At 44.0% G+C, this 19,541-nt stretch overlaps 1 protein-coding gene across 1 annotated transcript in view; it reads left to right on the top strand.

Annotated features, from left to right (window-relative positions):
• Positions 1-3,094: 3,094 nt before the first annotated feature.
• The window catches only part of RHEB (Ras homolog, mTORC1 binding), a 30,045-nt gene continuing 13,598 nt past the window's right edge, over positions 3,095-19,541 (top strand). Inside the window, exon 1 of the mRNA XM_083705155.1 lies at positions 3,095-3,766. Within this exon, the coding sequence (XP_083561281.1) occupies positions 3,715-3,766 (52 nt within the window). The 5' untranslated portion in view covers positions 3,095-3,714. The remainder of the gene's footprint in view (positions 3,767-19,541) is intronic.

Here is a 19,541-nt window from a genome sequence, read left to right as displayed (position 1 = left end):
AGTCTACGTCTGAAGGGTGTCAGTACAGCATTGAGGTCTCTCATGAAAGGTGAACAATTATCCAGAGATTTCAGATGGGATAAGATTTTGTCAGCTGCAGCCAAAGTTAACATGGCTGAGAAGGACAATGTACTTTTTCCACCTTTGGTACTGACTTCTATCCTACTTGTATCCTCTTCAGAATGTGTGCTTTAAACAGGTTAAACATTAAAATTAAATACGTAAGCAAAATACATGTATGAAACAACGAATGGGAGCAATTATTAGTAAATGCTATTGGATAAGAAAACTACATCCCATGGTGGCCAAAGCATCTTTAAATTAAATAACACTTTATAAGTTGAGAGAAACATTGTATATACTAATAGTATACTCTTTCTTCAAGTGTGATTCCTTATGCAGCCAAAATGGCACAAGGAACTAGGGAAGTATCAACAAGCTAGGGAGAACTCAAAGGTTTGCAGAAACAGAAAAACAGGAGGGGTTATGAAATAATATTATCTGAGAGGAGTGAATGGCTAGAACACAAAATATTATTTTATTTGTAGAACTACTTTTTGTTAAAAAATGGCAAAGTTTACAAAGGAAATCAACAAACACAATTAATAGATGGGCAGGGTACAAGTAATAAATTATGTCTCATCATCATCAGAGCTATTTCTCTAGAAAAAGAGGTGCCAGAACTCACCATGAAATCCACCCTTATTCTCTTATAATGGCAATGGCAGCCATCTGAGAGGTGCTGGAACTGAATTACGGCAAGGTCCTGTCTGAAATAAAAGCCCTGATTTTATTTATTTTTTATTATTATTATTATTATTATTATTTTATTCAATTTTTCCATCCAATGCAAAATTTACACAATTCATGCATCTTTTTTATATCCGTTCTCTTTTTGACTTCCCTCAACTTGACTGATACTCCTTCCCTTCTTAATTTCTTACACATTTCTAAAACCTTACTTCCATTATTTTTATAGATTAAGTCTTAATTTGCTCACATTCTAACATTTCTTCTTACAGAGCTTCATTAAAGCTTACAAGCGTTATTTGATTATCACTTAATTTATGCATATACTCTGTAAACTTTTCCCAATCTTCTATAAATCTCTGCTCTCGTCGATTTCGGATCCTTCCCGTCAGTCTATCAAGTTCTGCATAGTCCGTCATCTTCATGATTTTTAAAATTATTATTACAGTATATAGAACAGAAAAAATCAAAATCCATGAAATGGGATTCCCCTCACTCAAGAGGCACATAAATTCTACTGAAATATCTGTAAAACTACCAGCATACATTCACCCATATAGGTAAGCATGCTCTCAACAATTACTTGTCCCAACAATCTCTAGAGTACATATACAAAGACTCTACTGTAACACTGTCAGCCTTCATGGGTAACTCTTATTCAATCTTTTCTATGGGAAACCCAAACTTTGCTGCACCATCTGAGATGAGCCTAATCCTCACTACCCAGAGAGAGAAGTTTTTTAAAAATATTCATTGCATTTATAACACAGTGGTTCTCAAACTTTTCTCTAGGCCATACTTTCAAAATAAATATTTGTTCACATTGCACTGATTTTTTTTTATTGATCAATGCATCCAGAAACAAAAAAAGGACTCACAGTAATGTTCTACAAAAAATATATATATTTTGATAATGCAGGCGGTAACCATTTTGTTTGGGGGTTTCATTCCTGGCCCTGAGGCGCGTCAGGAAAGTGTGCATAAGCCCGTTACTCCCTCATTCTGACCTCCGAAAGGACCCACTTGCCAGCAGTTGTGCATCAATTGGACGCGTACAGAATGGTTGCTGCCTGTATGCTATACTATACTGCACTGAAATGTTTAAATGTTTCTTTGATGGTCCTTGAATCTTCTTGCCACACTGCCATCCTTTTCTGCCACACCATTGTGGCACCACCACATCCTTACAAGAACCACTGCTCTGAACCACTACACCCCACTGCCCCCCCCCATAAAAGTTACTCTATGCTAGTTACACATATGCTTGGGAGAAGCAAGTGAGTTGGAGAACAGAAGATAAGGAAGCACACCCAACACCATGTTGTCAACCAGCACCCCCCCCCAAAAAAAAATCCCAGGGAACCTGCTTGCTTTGGAACCTATAATGTAGGTTTGGGGCAGAAACCTATAAGGCCTCTTCACCCAGTCCTTCACAAAGAGCATAATTTTAACCATGTAAGTTGTAATACAGTGACTAATGTGCATATAATTTCTCTGTGTGAGTGCATACAATATTAGCCTTATTAGTCACTGATAAAAGCAGCCAGTGTGGTGCAGTATCTTTGTAGCAGACTTGACCGATGGCTGAAATCGCTGCACTTGACCGTGAACCCCAACCAAATCACAACCCTCTTAGTTTGCTCTAGTTTACAGCGTGCTGCGAGGGGGAAACGGAAAAACTCAACTCTGCCGTTCCCTTCCTGGATGGGAAGATTTTATTTTGAAATCTTTTAAGATAATATTTTCGTTTTCTATTATGTTGTCTGTATGCCCTATATTTGACTTTCTTCAGATTGTTTTATTTATGCTTTACTGATTTAATATGCTGTAAACCGCTTGAAGATTTTTCTTAAAAATATAAAGCGGCATAGAATATAAATAACTAAATAAAAATACCGTAGCCCCCCCCCCCATCCACACACGTGGTAAAACCATTCAAGGAATCAAACCCAATCAGTGTAAATATCGTAGCACTCGTGATTCAGGTACTGTACACACAAATCCCTGGCGGCAGACGGGATAGTAAGATTCGTCAATGCATTTTTAAAGCTTTCCCAGGGCACTAGAGCCGCACGTTAACACAGAAACCACCGGCGGCTTCTTGCCAGCTGCCCGCGAGTAAGGGGACATTTTGACAATGGGCCCAGCACGCACGTACTCAAGCACGCACTGCTCTTTCCCTCACGCAAGGCCGCTCCGCTATCTCCTGTCAATCACCGGAGAGACCACCCCCGCGACTCCACCCTCCCACACCTTCCATTCGGATTTAGCCAATAGCAGCGAGTCATCAGCGGGACCCAATCAGCAGCCCCGTTCGCGCGCAAAGCCGCCGCCGCCCCGCCCTCCGCCAACCAACAAAAAATAGCCGATATATCCAACCAACGTCTGCCCCTCCTGAGGAGGTGAAAAGGAGTGGGCGGGGTCGGGAGAACGAGCCAGAGCCAAACAACCAGGCGGGGCAACCCCCTTGAGGGAAGGATGACGCAGCGAAATTTCCAGCGCGAGCTCGGCTCGGCCGTTTGCCCGCCTGCCAGTCCAACGGTGAACCTCTCCCTCGCCCGTGACGCAAGCGCGCACGACGGCGGCCGTACGTGGGCGAGCGAATGAGGAGGCGCAGATGCGCGCACGCGCGAGCGGGGGGGGGGTGAAGGAGGAGGAAGCGGAGGAGGAGACGGCCGAGGACGGCGGTTGTCACGTGAGTGGAGCGGGCGCCGTCGCATCGCCGTGCCTCTCAGTTAGTCAGCGAGTCCCGCGCGGTCCGTCTCTTCCCCTCACCCCTCCCGCCGCCGCCTTGCATGCCGCGCGCTGCCGCCCCCTGCCGCCTCTACCTGTCCCCAGCCGGCCCCACCTAAGGCCTCGGCCGCCTCCGCCTCCTCGTCAGGAGCAGCGCCTCTCGTTCTCCCTCTCGTCCCGCCCGCCCGTGGCCGGAGCCCTTGATGTGGTTCGGGGCCCGGCGGGGAAAAGATGCCGCCGTCCAAGTCCCGTAAGATCGCCATCCTGGGCTACAGGAGCGTGGGTGAGTCACTCCCTGAGGCGGGTGGAGGGTGCGGGGAGCGGGCCCCGAGGGGCTCCTCCAGACCGGGGCGCTTCTCTCAAGCCCCCCACGCGGGCGCGCCCGGCCTCCGCCCTCGGCCTAAGTTGAGGCTCCGCAGGCGGACGTGCGCGCCGCTCCCGCCTCGTGGCTTGGCGGCCGAAAGAGGGCAGCCCGCCTTCGAAGCCGGTCGCAGGTGAGGACGACGACGACGACCCGCCTTGGGCCTGTCAGCCGTTTTCCGGGCGGGCTGCTGCCCTGCCTGCCTGCTTTCGGTGCTGGCGGGGATGGGAAGCGTGTGGCGGTGGCCTCGCGCGCGTGTCTCTGTGCATTTCCCCTTAGCCTCGCCGGGATCCCCACGCAGTTCCCCCCGGGCAGATGCCTCACAACTCCCGGGGCCGTTTTCTCCGGAGAGGCTCCGAGCGGCCGTTTTGCATTTCCCGCGTCTGCAGAGACGACTTGTTAATCTTCCGCGGTCTGGCTCGCGGGGAACACCGTTCCCGCTCCAGGCTGACGTGAAATCTCTTTACCAACCCACCCCCCTTCCTCGTGCAAAGCGTGGTTACGGGTAATGATGGTTTCCGGGGCAGCTCCACTCCCATCCACTGCGCCTGGCACCGCATACCCAAGATCGCGCTTTCGCAATCATGTTTTTGTAGCTGCCGCTACAGTGAGTGACAATCTCTTCTTGCCGCTCCACACATTTGGTCTTTGAGAGCAATCGCTTCCGGTGATCCACCGCGTTAAGAAAATTGGGCTCTTGTGGTTTTTTTCCCTCCACCCCTCCCCAAAGTTGGAAACTGGTATGAGTTGGTTGAAATGAGTTGGTGGAAATAATTTGCACATTCGGTTCTGCAAATTATCCTGGTCTGAAGATGGCAGTGTGTCTTAAAGCGTTAGTGCAAGTTAACCAATTTGAGTTTTGTTTCCTCAAAACTACATTGCTATGTGGGTCAGTTATTGTGGATTTATTGCATGTTAACAATGTGTTGGATACTGTACAGGAAGAGAAGTGATGCATTACTAAAACCATTCACCAATTTTCTTGGTCTGATCCCATGAGGAAGATAACTATGGCTTTGTCTTGTCTCTTGGACATACTTTATAGACCTGCTTAGCTTCTGCACCAAAGGACTTTCATAGGGAGTAAAACTCATTCAAGCAGAATTCCCCAGAAAGCTGGTAGTGGTTTGAAACTAATCACAGGTGCAGTTTATACATATAAAAGACATTAACTTCAGTTCGCTCTTTGTAAATCATTTTACTTTTTTGTTTAAAGTAGTTTAGATTAGGGGGTCTCAAGATTTGCCAAATTAAGTCTCCCTAAATCATTGGCCAAGTTTTTCAAATGTAAGATTAGAAAGTAATTATTGTGGAGTAATTGAAAATGAAGTAATAATTTACTTAGGACATGTCGTGGAGGTGCAGGGGAATGTCTCTGAAAGAAGCCTCCTCCCTTTCCTAGCAGCTGCCTCCTTATGGAGGCCCAAATCAACTTCAGGGATTGGGCAAACTTCTTTTATTCTGCTTGCTCAAACATTTAGCAGCTTGTCTGGTTTCTGACTATTTCCTCCAGGTGTGATGATGGGACAGGTAAACACATAGTAAAGGGTGTGACTGTATGTGTGTGTTTTTCATTGGCTACTGTACAGCACGTGTTAAAGTATATTAAATAGTATGTATTAGATTGTATTAGAAAGCTCAATGGACACCTGGTCTTTGTCAGGTAAATGGGGTCACTTTCAAAATACATTTGAGGGCAAAGAGCATGTGACCACTTCTACAGCTGACAAAGCTGCATTGGGGACTCATCACATCTTTTATGGCGCACACCTACAAAACAAAGTGTTAATTACATGGGCACTTGAACACAGGTGTTTTCACATGTGTATCATTGTACAAATAGCATTTGTCTGGAAGCTATGATTTGCAACAGCTTCCCATTGAGTTCACATTTGGCAGCAAACCTGGGTTTGCCACCTTGATATACACACATGGGCAGTGCAGTTTGTTACTGTTTGCTTGAAACATGTAGCAAGTGCTTTGGGATGCCCCTCTTTCCATCCTCTTACTGCTCACCAATCTAAACAGCACTATCATAGGTCATTTAAAGCTGGAATCTAACCCTTTTTTAACACTGTGCTCTCTGCTTTCTCCCCTAAAGGTCCATGGACCTTTAAATGCTGAAATGATGGCATTCTTTAGATATTTTGTTCTGTTCTAAACAAAAGTAATGTTAAAGAGCAAGGTGGGTGGAAAAAGGGCTTCAAAGTCCAGCTATATAAACAAACTGGGTAGCAGCATCCACAGTGTAAACCAGCTGAGTGTTAAGTCATAGTGTGTAAAATAAGTTATTTCCAACACAAGGTGGGAGGAGTCCAAAGTTGAGGAGCTGTTCATGTTAACTTTCACAGTACACTTTCTGGGTGTTTAATCTTTATTTAAGTTTTATTGTATAATGTAGATAAGAGAAATGTTTAAATGGGCAGGTTCTTATATTCCAGCTTCCTTTCTCGTAATGACTGCCATAATGCTTGGAAATGTGATGCTGAAACATACTTTGTTTTATAGGGCCTTTTTTGTTGTAGGAGAGCTTGAATGATGTAGTGGTTAGAGCAGGGGTAGTCAATCTTTTAATACCTACTGCCCACTAATGCATCTTTCTTGATGGTAAAATTTCCTCACCGCCCACCGGTGCTCAATGGAAGGAGGATTCAGCTTGTGCCATAGAACCCCCTACCGCCCACCTAGAATCCTGAAACACCCATTAGTGGGCGGTAGGGACCAGGCTGACAATCCCTGAGTTAGAGTGTTGACTAGAACCAAGGTTCAAATCCCCATTCCAGTCACTACCTTTCTTCCTAACCTACCTCAGTGGTGTTGTGAGGATTAAATGAGGAGGAGAACCATGTACCTTTGAGCTCCTTGGGAGAAAAGGGTGGACTATAAATTAAATAAGTGAAAATTATTTAAGGAAAAATATACAGAGGTCAGGTTTTCATATCTACTCAGTGAAGCAGGCGTTTTTACTAGGTTCAGTGAAGCATACACACTTTCAGCTCTGGCAGAAAGTACAGGTGGTTTAGCTAATATCAGACCCTTGTTTTGAAGAGGGATCTTTAAAATGATATGTCCAATCCAGAACCTTAACTCCATGTTAAAATAGTTTCCAAGTACAGTACAACCTTATAAAGTTCTCATCTGCTGTATCTTTCTTCATATACTTTGGGGAAGAATGGTTGTCAAGTTAGTGTCATAGAATTATTACCATAGCAATTCCTTTTCCCTCCCCTCTCCACCTTTATTGGGAATGAAGAGGAAATCAAGGCAGTGCAATAGAACAAAGCAGATGTAACACTGACATGCTTCTCTGGTACTGACTTTGGTTTCAGAAACCCTTCAGATGCTTTCTCAGTGTGAAAAATGCATACCTCAAGGCTTTCTTCATGCCTGGATCAAGTTCCAGTTGTTGTAATTCCATTTCTTTCCCTGGCACAAAGATTATAGAGAGGCCTGAATAGATGAACAAAAATGTAGCTTGTTCATACAATGTGACCAAGGAAACAATCAGCACCAGTCTGTAATTGAATGCAAGAATTTGCCCTACGTGTGTGGACTTTACAGGCTGGTATGGCAAAGATAATTCAAGTGTAAGGTAGCCTCTTTGTATAAGGCTCAAGCTAGCAGAGGTATAAGGCAAAGAAAGTACCTGGTTAACAAAGTAATTAGATTAGGAAAGTAAAGGTAGACTTTCTAATTCATTAAATCATTTGGATTGCCTGAAAATAGCTATCCTACAATATTTGTTTGTTTGCTTACTGATCTGAAAATGGCCCACAGAACTCTCTGAAGGAGGCCTACTCTTGTTGAAACCTTTGCACACATACAGTGAAGTACACAGGACAGAGTCTGACCATTGGCCATCCAGCTCAGTACACTGACTGACAGTGGCTTTACAGCATTTCAGACAGGAAGTTCCTTCTATAAAAGCAGGAAATATGAGCTGGGGCTCTTCTAGCATTCAAAGTTTCATCTGGGGAGAGGCAGGTGCAGAAGGGCTCTATGGAGGATCCATATCTTAGCCCAGGGGTCAGCAACCTTTTCCAGCCGTGGGCCGGTCCACCGTCCCTCAGACCATGCGGTGGGGCTGGACTATATTGGGGGGAGAATGAACCAATTCCTAAGCCCCACAAATAACCCAGAGGTGCATTTTAAATAAAAGCACGCATTCTACTCATGTAAAAACACACTGATTCCCAGACCATCTGCTGGCTGGATTGAGAAGGCGATTGGGCTGCATCTGGCCCACGGGCCTTAGGTTGCCTACCCCTGTCTTAGTCTTATAAACACTGATATACAAGCGGCAACCATTTTAGATTCATTCAGTTGACATGTGATTGCCATCGCGTGGGTCCTTTTGGACCTGGAAGAGGGCAGAACGTGCTTATACATGCTCCACCAACACACACAGGGGCCAAGAACACAACCCCCATGTGAAATGGTCACCATCTGTACCTTAAGGTATTAGTGCTAGGTTTTAAAAAAAGAAAGAAAGAAAAGACTGGTTTATGCTAGTGTAGTGTTGCATTCTATGCCTTTGGTGTGAGTTTCTTTTCTTAGTTATTTCAGTTATGGGTGCTTAAATATTAGACACATTTTCAAACATGGATGGGGGAATGATCATAATGCACGAGGACAATCTGCAATTAAAAGTTGCAAAATATTTAATCACATCACTGAAACAGCTGCTGAAATGCAGTTTTACACAATTCTTTGGTCATGGTCTTCACTATTTGCTGAATCCAGATCTTGTTCTTAAGCAGGATAGCTGCTCCTGAGTAGTAGTCTGAAATGCCAGCTTTAATTAAAAGCTTCATTTTATTCCTGCCTGTCAAGTGGCAAATCTTACTGCAATGCACTTGTTAATGGTAGCAGTAAACTCTAGAGGCAGCATGTTTGACTGTAATATCAAGCCACTGGAAGGGTTGTTTAAGGACACTGTGCTAGAATTAACTCCTGAGTTGCCTGGTTTGCATTTCTGAGCTTTTTTTTCTCATCTCACTCTCAACAATACTTAAAACAGTCAAGCTGCTAACATATTTACATAGGATACCTTGTTCAGTCACCAACTCCTTTTAACACTTCCTGTATTTATATAAATATCAGTTTCCTAAATGCAATGCATAGTCTACAAATATAGACACTGATGTAATTGAATCTTAGGTCTCTGTGCTGTGAAAGCCTCAAATATTTTTGGCTCGTACTATGAAGCTATTTGACACCGTCAAATGGAACTTAGCTCTGACCTTCCAGTTTTGTGTATTTGAATAACGTGCACTTTCTAGGGCTGATTTGCAATAACTTATTGGCATACCTTTGCAGTAAATCCCGACAAAATTGATTTCTTTTTCAGAGCTACCTTAAACATTGGAAGTCAAATATCTTCAGCTTCTTTGCATAATAAAATTCATCTTTTTCATAATATAACTGCATTTATGTGAATTACTGGCCTTAGCTGATGAATATATAGTACCTTGCCTGAAATGCTGTTTACTGCATTTCCCTTGTGAGGTAAAACACGGCTGTTATTTAGATTATAAATCAAGTGATGCAACTTCGAAGTTAAAATTCTGTTAGTATTCAAAATGAGCAAAGAGGCTCCCAGTTTAGAGCCTGTTTTCAGCGCTTGCTCTTGCTTTGGGGACCACATTAAGCAGGGCTATTGATGTATTTGCATTGATAACTCCTGCCAAAGGAAGACATGCCTAATTTTTCCAGACACTGCTGGTCCTACAGGAATATGGTGAGAGGGTTTCCCCACCCCTCATTTACTTCAGTTTCTGTCCTCATCCATGCCTCAAATGGCTTGGATTAAGTAACTGTTTAAGGTGGTGCAGGTGGGAGGCCACACTAAAAATAGAATGTCTGAGATAGATAGTTGAATTATATTGAAATTAGACACATACACATCTGCCCACTTAACTTTGTGCATCAAATGCAGGATCAGCACATCTCAGTATTCAGTCTGAGGCTGTTGATCTCAAGGATGAGGGTGTCTCACAGTTTGGGGGCAGGTACTGAACATTTATGTAACCTTTTCATTATAATATGGTCCTCGGATGATATTGTACCGTTTGATTCATTGCTCTTAAAGGCTGTGGATGGGAGAGAAAGCTATCTAGGAGGTGTGCTAGGCCTACTTTGAGATACCCTCTGGGATCACAAATATTGGCTTTCTTACTAGCCATCCATTACTTTTAATGAAGAGCTGGAGTCAATCAATATATGGAAGGCCACAGGTTCCCTGCCCCTGCCATAGAAGAAGTGTGTGGGCTATCAGGGGCAGTCTTCATATTGTCTCTAATGTAACTTGGGGGTTGTGCTATGGTCTCTCACAGGCCAGTCCAACTTCTCATACCAAGGGGGCCGCAAGAGTACTTCAACACAAAATCCATGGGCAACACACTTCATTAAAGTGTTTGCAATAGATTTATCATTATTTAATAGGCACAATTAAGATAAATTTATCAATTGTGTATTTAATTAAATATATTTAATTAGTAAACACATTTTAACACACAGATGTATGTGCTTACGTTAATAACACATGACACAAAAAAATCGTTTTAAGGCTTTTATGTTATTTTTTCTTTAACGTTGCCAAGGGCTGCCAAAAAAGCCATCATAGGCCACATCCAGGCCACGGGTTGAACCACCCTGGTCTACCATATTGCTTACTTCCAACTGCAACTTCCCACTTCAGATTTCCAGATATCTTTCAGTGCAGCCTCAAGAGTTTGTTTGCAGTTTTCTTGGCTGGGAAAGTGAACTGTTGTGTTTACAGGTTCATCCATACATGAACTTAATGTGAATTTGAAGCAGCGTGTGCCTTTTTGTGTGTATGTGCTCTCAACATGACATTTCCCCCTATCCAATTGGCTTCCTGCAGTTTTTCAACAATAAACGCAGATTTGGGGAAAATCCGAAAAGGGGAATTAAATGCAGTATAAAACCACTAGTTTCTCTGCTGTGAATACACTGAAGTGCATTTTGTGGGCGGCTCTGGTGACATTTCTGTCACCACACCCCCTACTTCCATTTTGCTTCCATCAGCTGATAGGGTATGTTCCCCCTTTTTAAAACCAAATCAGCTGTTTTTCACAGAAGAGATCTTGCAGATAACAACTGTATTAAAAACAAAAAAGAATCCCTTGCAGATTCAGGAGGCAGGGAAGGGGATGGTAGCCTTTCATGAGAGTGACTCCAAACCATTACCTGATTTTGAGTACACATATTTAAATATTATTTAGATAATGCAGCCTGGATAGCTCATTTGGTTAGAGTGAGATGCTGATAATGCCAAGGTTGCAGGATCGATCACCATATGGGGCAGCAGCATATTCCCTCATTGCAGGGGGTCCACTTCCATCTCTACATTTCTATGAATCTAAGATCAATTAACTTTTGTTCCAGCACATGGTCTGCATTTGGAGGCATGTACCAAAAAGGGGTGGGGGTGGGGACTATGTAGGGACAGCAATTGATTCCCCCCCCACCAGTTGCCTCTTTAAACCTAGGCAAAAAAATCATGAGGTGTCTAAAATTCAGGTCATTAACTGTCAACAATAGAAGAATGTTTGAAATTAGAAGTCGGAGCAGCACGGAGATGGGAAATGAGAAAAATTGGCAACTAGGGGTGCTGGGAAAATCTTGTAAACTCTACTTGTGTTTCCCAATTTTTTTGGTTTGGTGACCCACTGGTCCTAATTTACTTGGTATGATAGCCCACCAAATTATTGTCATGTGAATTTGGGACCTTAGGTCTTCTCTGCCACTAGTCATCAGAGAGTAGTTCCAAATTGTTAGAATGTTAGAATCAAGCCTTTCTGAAATTTGCTTATAAGTGTCAATGCTATAGTATAATATGCAAATGAAGTTATAAGAGGCATTCATCATTCCAGTTAAGGATTACAAGCAATCATTATTTTGGGTTCACACTTGCACAGGCTTCGCTGCTCTATAGGACATCAAGCACTTTTCCCAGACCAGAAGACCCCATTGAACTCTGCCTGTGAATGTTCAGTAAACCCTGCCTGCACCTTAGTAAATTGTTCTCTAAGACCATGAGGACTAGAAACTTCTTATAAAAAAGGACATTCTGAATTCTAATTTGTGGCCAGTATTCTAGACATTCCTCTCTTTGCCCATTTTACTGTACTGCCACTTCCCTTTGAGTTGCATGCAAGGAACATGAAAAATATAGTTCATGTTGGCAGACTGATGATAGAAGACCAGCGTACTTCCTTCTTAATCTTGTAGTGGATTTTAACTGACAGAAGGAGGTTTGCTGGAAGCAAAACTGTCTTAGGGTATAAATCTCGATGGAGATATGGATAATCTTGCTATGTTGTCCAGTGTGGTGGCTCTTCAAACTGAAGAGCAGTTATTTTGGAAACGAATAGAGAAGTTGGGGGGGGGGGTTATACTTCATAAGAAATTGTTTAGCCCGTGAGGGGGGGAAGGGTTAAATTTGAAAGTAGGTTTAACATAATAGTTTTTCATGAGATTGTATGATAGCATTAAGACTAGAAGTGGCAAAAATAAAACTAAGCTTGAAGTATTCAGTGCTTATTTTCAATATTTCAATTTTATATGATGTGTAATGACTTAGCAGTGGACCCAGAGCTACCTTAAACCCCCAGTCCCTAGGCCTAATTAAGTCAGGCAGTATGAGGTCTGTGAGGCTGTTTTCTCAAAATCCACACCCACCTGCCCCATGTCACATATGACATCAGGGGTGGGGCAGGTAAAAATATGGCTGAAAAGCAGCAGTTGGGAGCTTGTAAGGTGTTCTCCTAATTGCTCCCTGGCAGTGAGCCCCACTGGGAGACAGAATATTTGATCCCTAGTGCGCCCAGTGAGGCTTGCTCTCTATACCAGTCAGCCGAATGGCAGTTATCATGAGCCCCTTTGACGGTACAACGTAAGTACCAGTCAGTTGATCAGCCCCTTTGAAGTTGTTGCTGCCCACCATCATTATTTTATTATTTATATGCCGCCCATGTGACTGGGTTGCCCCAGCCAGTCTGGGCAGCTCCCAACAAAATCTTAAAATCACAATAAAACATCAACCATTAAAAACTTCCCTGTACAGGGTTGCCTTCAGATGTCTTCTAAAAGTCATATAGTTCTTTATCTGTTTGACATCTGATGAGAGGGTGTTCCACAGGGCGGGTGCCACTATCAAGAAGGCCCTCAGAGCTGGACCTCAGTGTCTGGGCTGGATGATGGGAGTGGAGACGCTCCTTCAAGTATACAAAATCAAGACTATTTAGAGCTTTAAAGGTCAGCACCAACACTTTGAATTGTGCCTGGAAACGTACTGGAAGCCAATGCCGATCCTTTCAGAGTGGAGTTAGGTCGCAGTGGCCACTCCCAGTCACCAGTCTAGCTGCCACATTCTGGATTAATTGTAGTTTCTGAGTCATCTTGAAACATAGCCCCCCATAGAGTGCATTGCAGTAGTCCCAAGCGGGAGATAACCAGAGTATGTACCACTCTGGCAAGACAGTGCACAAGCGGGTTGGGTCTCAGCTCTTGTACCAAGTGTTGCTGGACACAGATTTAATAATGTGAGGTAAGTGATAGGTGGGCAGCCCTGCCTACCTGCTGGAGTTGACCTGTGGAGGAGGTAAGGATTCGGCCCAAAGGCCAGATTGAGTCTCCCACCCTGGTCTTTGGCAAGCAGCAAAGTAGCAAACTTGCTTCTCTTGTCACAACTTCCTCTATTATCATACCATTGGAGGTGTCTGTCCCACCACTTTAAATCTGTTGAGCGCAGTTGGGATAGCTCTGTGCTCTTTTTGGCTTCTACAAATTTATTATTATTATTAATAATAATAATAATAGTTTAAGCTTCATTAACAAGAAAAGGGATGCTACAGAATGTTAGCATTTTAAAGGCGCTTAAGATTAATTTATGAAATTCAGTTCTGTGTACTTATTAATCCAAGAGTTATTTATAGTTTATGGAGAAGGGAGATAACGGGAAAAGGCAGTTCACTGAGAACCTAGACAATTATAGACCACTAAGCACAACATCAGAATAGTTAGCACTTTGAAGTAGATTTCAAAACAAACCACTGAAGTTTAGAAATATCCCATCTGGAACTTCTATCAGTGCATGGGAATGCAAGAGAGCGCAGGAGGAGGACAGCGCCAGAATTTCCTCCCTCATGGCTACGCTGCTTGCTGCAAGTGGGAAGGATGGTCTTGAGGAGAAAGCAGAGCCATGTTAAATTTGGCCCTCAGGGAAGTGTAAAGAAGAAGAACACCCACAGGGCACCTTCTCTCTCTCCCCCTCCTTGTCTGCCACAGCCACAATATACAGAAAAACACTTCAAATCGAGGCAGTATTGAGTCTATCCAAAATTTTCCTTTTTAGAATTATGTTGTTTATACATAGTGCATATGCTATCCATACCTCTGAAAATGATCTAAGCATGCTCTGTTGATGCTTTCTGTTGAATCCTACCTTGAAGCCTTAGTTTTTGCAACTTCAAAACTCTTTTCAAGTCCACCAGCAGCTGAATCAGAATAGAGACTTGAATACATGTTTTATAGGAAGGGGTGTAAGTACTTCTGCTTACAACTCCAAAAGATTAAAGACAAAAATATGGACTCGTTTGCTTCCTTCTTTCCACCAGTTTTTAACAAGAACAGTTTTTGATGTGGTTTTTTTTTAAAAAAATAAATTAAAGATTTTCATGGTTTACAAAAGTATGTACATTGTCTCTTTTTCAGGTTGTGTTTTCTACAGATTGATTACATTTGTTGGGAGACCTTAGTGTTGTATACAGTGTAAGGTTGGGGAAGAAAAGGGGGCAGAGAGGGGAATGGGGTGGTAAAACCTATATTCTTTTACTTAGTATATATGCGGGGTTTTGTGTCAGCATCACTTGGGAAGGTTCTCTTTCCATTCACTTGTTATGTTACCTTGATAGAGAGGTTGAAGGGGGACAGGGCATGTTTGGTGGTTTTAGTTGGCTGCAGTGAGATTTGTTAGCTGGGGGAGGGGTGAGACTGTTGGGTGAAGCTAGCCATATTGATTCGTATGCTGTCAGTGGATTCTTGAACAACAACGAAAAAGTGTTGAAAATAACTTGGCCAGTTACTTTAACCCTCCTGGACTCCCCTAAATGCTATAAAGGGTGAGTCACTGACAGTGTTAGAACCTGAGATGTGAAAGCTAGGAGCTAAATGGCACCTTAAACCTAGGTTATGGGCTCTACAATGGGATGTCTAGGCACACTTTTTTTATAACAATACAGAGCTGAAAATGAATGAACTGCAGCTAAAATATTATGTTCATTTTTCACATGGTCTAGTCCTTCCCCTGCCCACCCCTCTAATGTTCTTAAGTGGGTCTCTTCTCCAGTTTTCAGAGAGTAGCTGGAAGTGGAGAGGCAGAAAAATGTCCTCCTTTCCTTCCACTCTGCAGTTTTAATCCGAAATCTTAGGCACAGTACTGCACCCAGAGCTCAGAAACTGCTCACACTAATGAAATTCCCTTTCACAAAATGCGCCTAGAACAGTGGGAGTTTTGAACACTGGTTGCTGAATATGGATTTAAAGCAACTTTGAGCGTTGTTGCAGTTTTGATTCACAGATGGCAGCCTAACATGAAGAAGACAAGCCACGCCAACAGTCTTGGTACAGGCAGACATTTTAGACTTGCACATAACAGTGTTCTTTCCCTCTTCCCACTCAAACTTGAAAGTAGTCAGGAGCTATTGTGCTTTATCCTGTCTGACTGCAATTTTGCAATATATTCCAGTGCCATTTGGCCAGCCTTGAACTATAGCTAAGCATGCTGCTTGCCTGCCCACACTTGGTTGGTAAGGAGCCCGGAAGCTTGAACGTTGCATAACTGGCAACTTCTTAAATGATGAACATTTTTTTCATGTCAATTTAGTCTGCTTGCTGCTGAATAGGTAATTGAACTTGTGTTGTCACATATTATAATTCATTATTCCCATCTCTGCTCTAGTGGTTTTTTTTTTTTTTAAGGGCTTCACACTTTTTACCAATGTGATTGGCAGAATGTTTTGGATTTTTGCTGCCCCTATGTCATCCATAGATATGTCATCCATAGAATGCCGCCCCCATCCTTGTGCTATCTGGATTTCTGCTGGTTTGCTTTCAAATGTGCCCTTACTATGTACTACAATGCCTGTGAATGAAAAATTGGATTCAGTTCAAATGGGCGAAAGCAACATTTGAAAACATTTTATAATTAGACCAGCGGGAATTTTGCTGTGCCCATCAAATGGAATATTTCTGCCCAGCTGATACGTGAAATCAGTTTACAGTACAAGGTTTTCTGTAGACATCTTGAAGTTATAGTGAGGACATAGGAATCTCCCTTATACTGAGTCAGGTCTTTATAGCTCAGTGTTTTCTGTTTTGTCCACGGCTGTACAGGATTTCAGGGGTCTTTCCCAGGCGTGCCAGGAGATGCCAGGGATTGAACCTGGGACCTTCTGCATGTAAGGCAGGTGTTTAACCCCACTGAGCTTATGGCCCTTCTTTTGCAACAGTAACGCATATCTAGAATTACCAGACTGGTGGGAAAGCAAGCATGTTCCCTCTTCCATGTGACAGCCCTTAAGATACTTGAAGATGCCTATCATATCTCCCCTCAGTCTCCTCTTTTCCAGGCTAAACATACCCAGCTCCTTCAAGCGCTCCTTGTAAGGCTTAGTTTCCAGACCCTTAATCAACTTGGTTGCCCTCCTCTGCACACATTCCAGCTTGTCAAAATCCTTCTTAAATTGTGGTGCCCAGAATTGGACACAGTATTCCAGGTGTGGTCTGACGAAGGCAGAATAAAAAGGTAAAGGTACCCCTGCCCATACGGGCCAGTCTTGCCAGACTCTGGGGTTGTGCGCCCATCTCACTCAAGAGGCCAGGGGCCAGCGCTGTCCAGAGACACTTCCGAGTCACGTGGCCAGAGTGACAAAGCTGCTCTGGCGAGCCAGAGCTGCACATGGAAACGCCGTTTACCTTCCCGCTAGAAAGCGGTCCCTATTTATCTACTTGCACCCGGAGGTGCTTTCGAACTGCTAGGTTGGCAGGCGCTGGGACCGAGCAACGGGAGCGCACCCCACCACGGGGATTCGAACCGCCGACCTTTCGATCGGCAAGCCCTAGGCGCTGAGGCTTTTACCCACAGCGCCACCCGCGTCCCTTTAAAGGCAGAATAGAGTGGTACTATTACTTCCCTTCATCTGTGGACACTATATTTCTGTTGATATAGCCTAGAATAGTGTTAGCTTTTTTTGCTTCTGCATCATACTGTTGATTCAGGTTAAGCTTGTGATCCGCCAAGACCCCTAGATCCATTTCACATGTACTGCTAGTAAGCCAGGTGTCCTCCACCCTGTATTTGTGCGTCTGGTTCTTCCTGCCATGTGAGAAGTTGTTGGTTTCATTTTTAATTCAGATGACCTGTTTACTAGCTAGAAATGCAACTACAATGTAGTGTGTAGTTTAAAAAAATACAAGCCTGGGCCCCAAAGTATCCACCATGCCTTGTGATCTTTGCTATTGTCAGAGCTGCCTCTAGGTCCCAGCTCACAGAGGACCAACGCCCGGTTGATGTAATGTACAAAAGTCTTTATTGAAGTTTAGTTTCCATTTCAAACCCCAGAGCGTGCAGCCCTACGTCTTGACTCTAGATCGGCGAAGTCCCCTCTGAGTCACTATCCCTTCCGCACCAGTTTAAGATCCTAGCCCGGCTCCACCTCCTGCGCTGTTCCTTCCTCCTCTGGGTCCTTCTACCCCCTGGGGTTTCCTCCTTCCTGGACTCTTCTGACGCTGACCCCCCTGAGTCTTGCTCTTCCTTCCGGCGGGCTTTAGGACCTGGCTCCCTATCCGGGCTACCTGCTGTGCCGCTCGCCTGTACATTTGAACTTGGCGCGCGCGCCCAGCCTGTGACTTTCCTCTTGACCGTTTCCCCGCTCTCCGATGGAGGCGTGGTCAATCCTGACTCATCTCCTCTCTCTGGTGGTGAGAACACTGGTCCCGATGCCTGGGACTCCTCCCCCCCACTGCGCTCTGGTGGGGAAGCTGGTCCTGATTTCCAACTGCTGCTCAGGGAGTCCCCGCTGGCCCCTTCCTTCTGGGGTTTCCCCCTTGGCACCCCGCTTGCCCTGGCCATCGGCGCTCCTTTCTGTGAATCTTCCGATTCGCTGGAGAGACTCGTGGAATCTCTCTGACCACTGTCACTGCCTACACCCCCCTCGGATTCCTCCTCACTCTCCATTTGCTCCATCTCCTGTGTCTCTGCTCCTGAACCCCTGACATCCATAGGATTATGTTGCCTGCCGTTGGCATACACATCAGACAGGTGCTAGCAACTATTTCATGTAGACAGGGGTCACTGCAGTGCAGAAAAAGGCACAGCTATATCTCAAAAAGAAAGTTTTTCCAAGGACCTGAAGGATGGCAGGCTTCTTAACGTTTTGATTAGCACTGGCTCCCCAGTGCTTCATGTCGCAGTATCTTAAAATCCATAATTAACAATGTGGAGCACAGCATAAAGTAAAGCCTTTGGGATGTTGTGGGGAACCTTTGTGGCCCATTGGGCCCAGATCTTTAACCCATGGTGATAGAGGGAGATGGGAACCAAGTGCATTCAATCCTGCTTTTGTCAGGTTTTTTTTTACTTGTGGTATCGGATGTGGGACAGGCGGGCATAGTTTGGGGGAAATGGCCTCGTGACCCAAATAGGGTGACCCGGTGGGTCAACTTTGTGCTGTGGGGCAGAGATTTCCTACCCCTACTTTCGGTGTGAAGTGACCTTCATCTGAATACGTGGGAATTCAGACTTAACAGTATCTTTAACAGGAAGAAGCAGGCCTGAATTAGTTCTGTTCCAGGATTCAAGTAGCATTGGGCATAGCCGTCAGCTCATGAAGGAGGCTGTGTATGGGTAAAGCTTTTTAATCAACTCCAGACGTCTAATTCAATATATTTATTAAACATTGCAATACAATAGAGTAAGATATATCAGAAACTGCATAAAAGGAAAATAGTAATTTCCCAACTAATCCTTCCTCTAATGCAGTCTCTCCATCCCTCCTATAATCCCCTTTCCTTTTCTCTTGCATCTTCTAGGAGGTTGTAAGCCTGAGGGGAGACTGGCTCATCATTGACATTTGTAAGCCACTCTGGAAGACTTTTTTCAGCCGAAGAGTGGGATAAAAATGCATTAAATAAATAAATAGATTAGTTCAATGACTTATAAAAAACATTAGCATCCTTGTTGCATGCAGGCAGATTCACAGGATCTGTTGAAGTCAAAGTAAACAGTCAAGAGAGTTCCCTCAAGCAATGGAGACAGACATGCCCAGATCAGCCTATTAAGTATGTTGTGTGCCAGGAGGGGCACAGAGGTGGGTGTCCTGGCACAGAGGCTGATTCCCTCCCAGATGGGTACACGTGTGACCCTTCTCTGTGTGCTCCCTCCATGGAAGGTCTGGAGAATGACAACACTAGAACAGGCCTTTTCATTGGTGGCTGGTGGAAGGATCTCCACTTGGAGGCATGTCTGGTAACATCTTTCTTTTTTTTTCTCTTTTTTTAAGGTGTTAGGCAAAGCCTTTCATTTTTATCCAGGCTTTTGGTCCTTAGTTTGAAATGTTTGTTGCCCCCTTGTTACAATCGGTTTGTTTTGGGTCACTTTTGTGAGGAACGT

This window comes from Podarcis gaigeae (genome assembly GCF_964106915.1).
Source record: "Podarcis gaigeae genome assembly, chromosome: 12".
Lineage (NCBI taxonomy): Eukaryota > Metazoa > Chordata > Lepidosauria > Squamata > Lacertidae > Podarcis > Podarcis gaigeae.
This window is presented reverse-complemented; position numbering and strand designations above follow the sequence as displayed.